The sequence below is a fragment of the Calidris pugnax genome, unplaced genomic scaffold, assembly GCF_001431845.1.
Source record: "Calidris pugnax isolate Ruff unplaced genomic scaffold, ASM143184v1 scaffold388, whole genome shotgun sequence".
Classification (NCBI taxonomy): Eukaryota; Metazoa; Chordata; class Aves; order Charadriiformes; family Scolopacidae; genus Calidris; species Calidris pugnax.
In genome coordinates this window covers 267,684-274,583 of record NW_015091104.1, presented here as the reverse complement: position 1 = coordinate 274,583, position 6,900 = coordinate 267,684, and the positions used below count along the sequence as shown (strand labels likewise).

Here is a 6,900-nt window from a genome sequence, read left to right as displayed (position 1 = left end):
CTTGTGCTCGGCGGGGCCCGGTGCGGCGCTCGGTCCCTCCTCGGGCAGGGGGGCGGCGGGGCGGGGCGGCGCGGCGGGCTCGGGGGCGCGGGTGGAGGCCCAGGCCAGCCCCAGCACCACGGCCACCAGCAGCAAGGCGAAGAGCACGGTCACCTCATCGCCTACGCCCTCGATCAGCGCCATGGCGTTGGCGGTGACACCGGCTACCGACCTGCGGCCATAGAGAGGGGCCCTCAACCCGCCGGGCCGCGGGCGACCGGAGCCGCGGCCGGTACGGGCCCCTCACCTGCCGCCATCGCGCCGCTTCCGCCTCGCCGCAGGGCACGCTGGGAGCTGTAGTCCTGCTCTGAGCATGCGCGGAGCGCCCTCTCGCAGGGCACGATGGGAGTTGTAGTCTTATCCCGTGGCGCTGCGTGTAGACCCCGAAGGACCATCTCGGGTGGTCAGGACTACAGCTCCCGGCGTGCCCCGCCAAAGGCCCGTCCTTCCCTCTTCCGCCATTATGTGCCGCTGCGGATCCAGAGGAGGCCCCGGAGGGCTGGAGCCCCTCTGCTGGGAGGGGGAGCTGAGAGAGTTGGGGGGTTCAGCCTGGAGAAGAGGAGGCTCCGGGGAGACCTTGGAGCCCCTTCCAGTCCCTCAAGGGGCTCCAGGAGAGATGGGGAGGGACTCTGGATGAGGGAGGGGAGCCCTAGGAGGAGGGGAAAGGGTTTGAGCCTGAAAGAGGGGAGATGGAGCTGAGCTGTGGGGAAGAACTTGTTTGGTGGGAGGGTGGTGAGAGCCTGGCCCAGGTTGGGCAGAGAAGCTGTGGCTGCCCCATCCCTGGAGGGGTTCAAGGGCAGGTTGGAGGGGGCTTGGAGCAACCTGGGCTGGTGGGAGGTGTCCGGGGGTGGCACTGGGTGGTCTTTAAGGTCCCTTCCCACCCAAACCAGTCTGTGATGACTCTCTGAAACCCTCCAGATGGAATTTCTCACTCACTTGAAGGAGCACAAAGTCATTGATCCTGCTTTTCATCATTTAATCGACATCCTGTGCTTTGCTATTGAGAAGTGCTGGGAGTGGGGGCGTGTCTGGGGCATGAGCCGTGTGAGGGGGGTGGGGGGGGCTCAGCCCGGGGAGAAGAAGCCGAGGGGAGACCTGGATGCGAGAGAAGCAGCGGATTTAAAAACCAGATGTACTGTGCAGGGAGCAGAGACGGGATTTAGAACTTCCAGGCTGTAGACAGTAAGCCGTGTCTGAGCAGAGCCGTTTGGGGGGGTCAGGCTGTTGGGGTTTAGTGCTCGTTATCCGGCGTTAATCACCCCGCACCCACGACATTTCACATCTCATTTTCAGTGTGGATTTGTCTGGCTTCAGCTTCCAGAGATTGAGGCTTTCTATATCTCTCTCGGCTTATTTAAAGAAGCCGTTTAGTATTTCCCTGCGAAAGTCCTTCCCTGGGGTGATCGAGCCCCCCCTCGGTCTCTGGGACGAGCCGAACAGATTGTGCTCTTTAAATCCTCTGCACAGGATCCTCCTGCGTGGGGCTGCTCCCAGCCTTTGGCTGTTCTAAATTCTTCTGCAACCTCGGTACCGCAAAGCCCTGCCTGGTTCTGGGGCGCTGCCGCTGCTGCCCCCCGTTAAACCTCCCCCCTGCCCTGCTCGGGGCTCCCTGTGCCCCCCAGGAACCGGCCCGTTCCCCTGCACCGGGAGCTCCCCTCTGCCCCTCAGCTCAGTGTGTGCCACGGGGATGGAAAACGGGCCAAAACTCCTCAAAACCGCCCAAAGGTGACCTCCCACACCTCGGGAACTCCAAAGGGTGCTGTGACCCCTTCCTTCTGCTCTCGGGGCTGGGGACGTGCCCAGACCCACGTGGGGCTGCACCGGGGACCCCTCCACAGCACATCTGTGTGTGCAGTGATGGGACTGGGGCAGTGGTGGGAGGAAGGAGAAAAGGAGGAGAAGAAGGAGGAAGAGAAGGAGGAGAAGGAAAAGAAGGAGAAGGAGGAGAAGAAGAAGGAGGATGAGGAGGAGGCATCGCTCCTCTTGGCAGCAGTGCCAGTCTGAGGCACTCGCGAAGGCAGCGTCAGCTGGAAGTGCTGTAGATGGGGAGCGCCCCTGCGCTGGGAGAGTTGGGGTCCTGAGCCTGAAATTCACCCCAAGAAGCAGATTCTGTTTCCCGTGGCCACCGACAGCCTCCGTCCGACCATCCCTGGGTGTCTGTGTCCCGGAGAGCCCCAGGCTCGTCTCCCCCCGAGCTCTCGCCTTCCTCCCCCGCTCCGAAGCCACGCTCCCTCTCCCTGCCTTTCACTTCTCTCCTGATTTTTCCCTCCGTCTCTGAGAAGCTCCAGCTCCATCTGTTTCCTTGCCGTTCCCGTGGGCTCCTCTCCACGATCTCCTCCTCCTTCCCACCAACTCGGGCTCAGCTTTTCCAGCGCCGGGGGAGCCGGTGCCGTGACTGCACCACGGCGTGGGGGGGTCCCCTCCCCGGGGGGCTGCTGGTAGTGGGGGACCCCCCAGCCCCATGTGGGGCGTCCAGGGGATGCTCCCTCTTGGTGGCAACCCGTGCCTTGTCCCATCCCCATGTTCTGCTGGGGGACACCGGAGACACAAAGGGGATCAGCCCAACCTCCCGTCCAGAAATTATCCTCGAAAGCCACCGAGGAGCTTTCTGTGAGCGTGTGGGGAGGGGACGGTGTGGGGACAGGGAAGGTGGGGGTGACCGATGGCATCCCAGAGAAAGTCACATTGACTCATCTCATCCAGCTCCTGGGCCAGGCAAGGGCTGTCCTGGTCTGAGCCACAGGGGGCTCATTTCTCTTCTGATGCTGGGGGAAAATGCACTTTTAGAACTCTAAATTGCCTGAATTGGTGAAAATACTTACTTTTTTATCCAGCTCTGGGGTGCAGGGTCCAAGGTCCGGGTGTTCTGGAGCCCCCCAGGAGCAGGGACAAGGAGGAGCGAGACCTGGGTGCTCACCCCAAGGTGGTTTCATACCATGGACGGCACGTTCCATAGGAAATGGGAGGTTTGCTGAGGAGTTCATTCCCTCCCTCCCTCAATGGCTGGGATCCTGAGAACCCCTTGCCCTGGTGCCGGAGCCCCAAGCCCTTCCCTTCCCCCCGAAGGCTCCTCCGGAGAGCGGGACCCTGCGGGAGGAGGAGGATCTGCAGAACGGGGGGAGCCCCCCATCCCTGCGGGATCAGCAAGACCCAGCAGCAGCCACGGGCTCCTGGGTCCTGAGAAAAGCTCCAAAGCCCGGGCTCATTTCGGCTGGAAAAGGGATTGCCCTGACTTTGTATGTATGAAATTATGGAGAAAACAGATGGAAAGAGGGAGGGAGTCATTTAGGAAGGAAAAGGAATCGTCTGCTGGAGCTGCAGGGAGGGAACTCAAAGTCTGATAATTTTCTGAGAACGTCTGAGCACCGGAGAAGGGCAAAAGTTGTCGGATCCCAGCCATGGGTGGTTTTAAGGGCAGGGTAAATAAATGCCCCGAGGAACCCGGGCAGGTCACCGGGGGTGGGGGGTGTCACGGGGACGGTGGGTCACAGCCCTGACACTGCTCCCCGACCCTTCTCCTCACTGAGAGCTCCTGGGCAGAGACCCCCGTTCCCGGGCGCTGGGACCGTGCCCCTGCCCTGGTGCGGGGTGCCCGGGGTGCCCGGTGACCCGGGGACAGGCCGTGGCCTGGCCAGAGCGGGGCTACTGGCCACCAGGAGGTGGTGAAGCCTTGGAGAAACGGGGAGCTGGGCCACCAACAGCGAGAGCAGCGTCCTCTCCGGGGCTGACAGGAGACTCTGGACTGTCCAGCCCAGAAGAGCTCTGTCTGCGTTCACCCACCCCGAGGGCGTTTTGGGAGTTAAACCCCCCCAAGCCCCCACTAAAACCACCTCCTCTTTGTGCCGCTCCCGCAGCACCGCAGCTCCCCTTCCCCCGAAGGAGGATCTCTCGGATCTGGATATTTTCTCCCGGAAATTGCCCGTCTGCAGGAATCGCCGCTGCTGGAACCGACTCCTTCAGTCACGACCCGAAAATCCTGCTCCAGCCCCGTGGGGCAGCCCCCTCTCCCCCAATCTGTTTGCCCCCCCCAGCCCCGAGCATCTCCCTGCACCGGGGGGGTGCGTGGTCTCGCTGGGAGAAAGATCCACTGCCTGTGCCCATGCTCTTCATCTCAGCCTCCACCATCCTCTTCATCGCATCCTCTGCCCATGCTCTTCATCTCACCCTCCACCATCCTCTTCATCTTAGCCTCCCACCATCCTCTTCATCTCAGCCTCCACCATCCTCTTCATCGCATCCTCTGCCCATGCTCTTCATCTCACCCTCCACCATCCTCTTCATCTTAGCCTCCCACCATCCTCTTCATCTCAGCCTCCACCATCCTCTTCATCGCCACCCCTGATGGACCCTCCCCGGCTGCCCTGACCCCCCTCGGGGCAGTTTTTCACCCCCCAGTCACTGCGTGACCCCCGAATCCTTCTGGGGTGTTTCCCTTCCCAGAGGAAGGGCCCCGTTTCCTGGCCCTGGGGCTGTGGTTTCACCACCCGGGAGATGATTTCATTTCTGACTCTTTAAACGGAGGTTTTTTGGGTGGGTCCCACTCCCCGAGTCACGGGGCTCCGCGTGTGCCCGAGCGGCTGCTCTTCAGCCACCCCTTTTTTGTGAACTTGACTCCTTTTGCTCATTTCCCCGTTTCCCCGTCGCCCCCAGCCCGTGCTCCACCAGACCAGGCTGGGGGTGTGTGGAACCAGTGCTCCCCCCGTGCTGAGGGGGGTACAAACACACCCTGTCGTAACGGACCCCCCCGGACCCCTCTGTGCTGGGGGGTCTGTCCGGTGCCAGGCGTCTGCCGGGGGACGGCGGGGTTTGGAGCAGGAGGTCGGAGCAGAGACCCCCCGAGGCCCCGGCAGCCCCCAACGCTGGCACCAGGCCTTTCGAGATGGATTTTCAAATCCGTCCCTTTTTCTTGGTCATCCAAGAAATTCCACTCGGGGTTTGCATTTAAATTCATATTTTTCAGTCTAATCTTTCCCTTTTAGTGATATCACTTGACTTTTCTCTGTTCAAGGAAATGAAGCCTTCTGAAGCACGGCACAGACCCATTATGGCAGGACTGTCGCCTCTCTCTCCGGATGGATTGGTTCCCGTTGGGATGGCTGGTTGTAGGACGGACACTCGGGGGTGACACCGGCCCCGTCCAGTGCAGGGCACCGAACTGGGGGGTTCCCTCGGGGTCCCGGCCTCGGGAGCTAGCGGGAGGCGGAGGGTCCGGGGGGGACAGTGCTCGGAGCCGCAGCTTCGGGAGGAGCGGCCCCAGGGGCGTCTGTGGGCCGGGGGGTGTCTGTGCCCAACTTCATCTCTACAGGCTTCCCTTCCCACCCAGCGTTGGCCAGTGCTCACCCCAGTGCTCTGCTGGGGCGCAGAGAGACGGAGAAAGGCAGAAGGCAATGGATTATTTTTCCTTTTTTTTTTCTTTTTCCTTTTTTTTTTATTTTTTTCTTTTTTTTTTCTTTTTCTTTTTTTTTCTTTTTTTTTTCTTTTTCTTTTTTTTTCTTTTTTTTTTCTTTTTCTTTTTTTTTTCTTTTTTTTCTTTTTTTTTCTTCTTTTCCTTGTTCCTCCTCCAAGAAAGAAAGGGAAGATAGCGAAACACATGTGTATGTATGTATCTATGTACATACATTTATTGAAAATAAAGACTGCTCCTGCCTGTGCTCCCCAGACCGCACGGAAACGGAGGAATCTCCCCGTGGAGCCCTGGAAGTTCCCGGGCTGCAGCAGCTCTCTCCTTCCAGGTGTTACCGAAAACACCAGGAGCCTTCGTGGGTGAGGGTGCAGGGACCACGATCCCAAAACACACGGGAGCTGCAGCCCCCCCGGCCACCTCCTCCGCGGGGACGGAGGGAAAGGCCCCAGGGCAGCTGTTTTGGACAGAAAAACCATCAAAGCGGTTTTCTCGCTCGGGGATGATGAAATCCGTGTTCCAGCACGGGAGGAGCGGGGAGGCACCCGCCGGGCAGCCTCACCCGGTGGCTCCGTCTCTCCCTGCGTGGGCAGCGGGAAACCCTCGGCGCGCGGTTCCAGAGGAGGTTTTTGGGGAAAGGAACCCGGGCGCTGCGGGGGGGCTGGGCGGGAAGGGGTTCGACGTGGTCCGTACCCCCCAAGGACACGTCTCCCACTGAAGCGCCCGTGGGAGGGCACAGAGATGGGACCCTCTGCTGTGGGACGGGCCGGGTGGGGAGAGACCCCCATCCGTCCCCCCCGGGGGTGCTGCCCGGGGCAGGGACACAAATCAGAAACTGGCTTCAGAGAAGGGTCCGTGCGTGGCCCGGGCTCTGCCGCCCGTGTGCCCATTTCAGGGACCCCAGGGACCCCGGGCACCGCGGCCCCGCGCGGGCGCAGTCGGGGGTGCGTCTGTGGGAACAGCATTTTTGGGAAGAGCCATCCCGGCCCCTGCAGAGGCTGCGACTCACAGACATCCCGGGGTCCCGGGGGTGACGTTCATCCCGGCCCCGCGACGGACGGGGGTGTCCAGGGCCTCCCAGCAAAACCCTGGGAACGGCATCTTCCTAAAAACCCCCCCTCTCCCGGCGCAGGGACGGGGTCTCCGGGATCCGCACAGGGATGTGCCGCTGCCACCCCCACCCCGACCCCGGGGGGGCGGCCCTGGTTAGAAACCCCCCAGAGATGCTCTTCCTCCTCCTCCTCCTCCTCCTCCTCCTCCTCCTCCAGCCCTTCTTCTCACTCCTTTTGTTCCCTCCTCCTCTTTCCCTCCAGCTTTTTCTGCTCTTTCTTAAACATGTTTTCACAGAGGCACCACCATCTTGGCTGACAGGCCCAGCCGTGCCCTGCGGTGGGTGCATTATAGCCGGCTGGAACTGGTTGGAGCCAGCCAGAACTGGCTGGGACTGGGTGGAACCCGCT

The 6,900-nt window shown here is 61.4% G+C and overlaps 1 protein-coding gene across 1 annotated transcript in view; it reads right to left on the bottom strand.

The window, feature by feature from the left end:
* The window catches only part of FASTK (Fas-activated serine/threonine kinase), a 9,993-nt gene extending 9,810 nt beyond the window's left edge, over positions 1–183 (bottom strand). The window contains exon 1 of the mRNA XM_014957990.1: positions 25–183. Within this exon, the coding sequence (XP_014813476.1) occupies positions 25–183 (159 nt within the window). The remainder of the gene's footprint in view (positions 1–24) is intronic.
* Between the last annotated feature and the right edge of the window lie 6,717 nt (positions 184–6,900).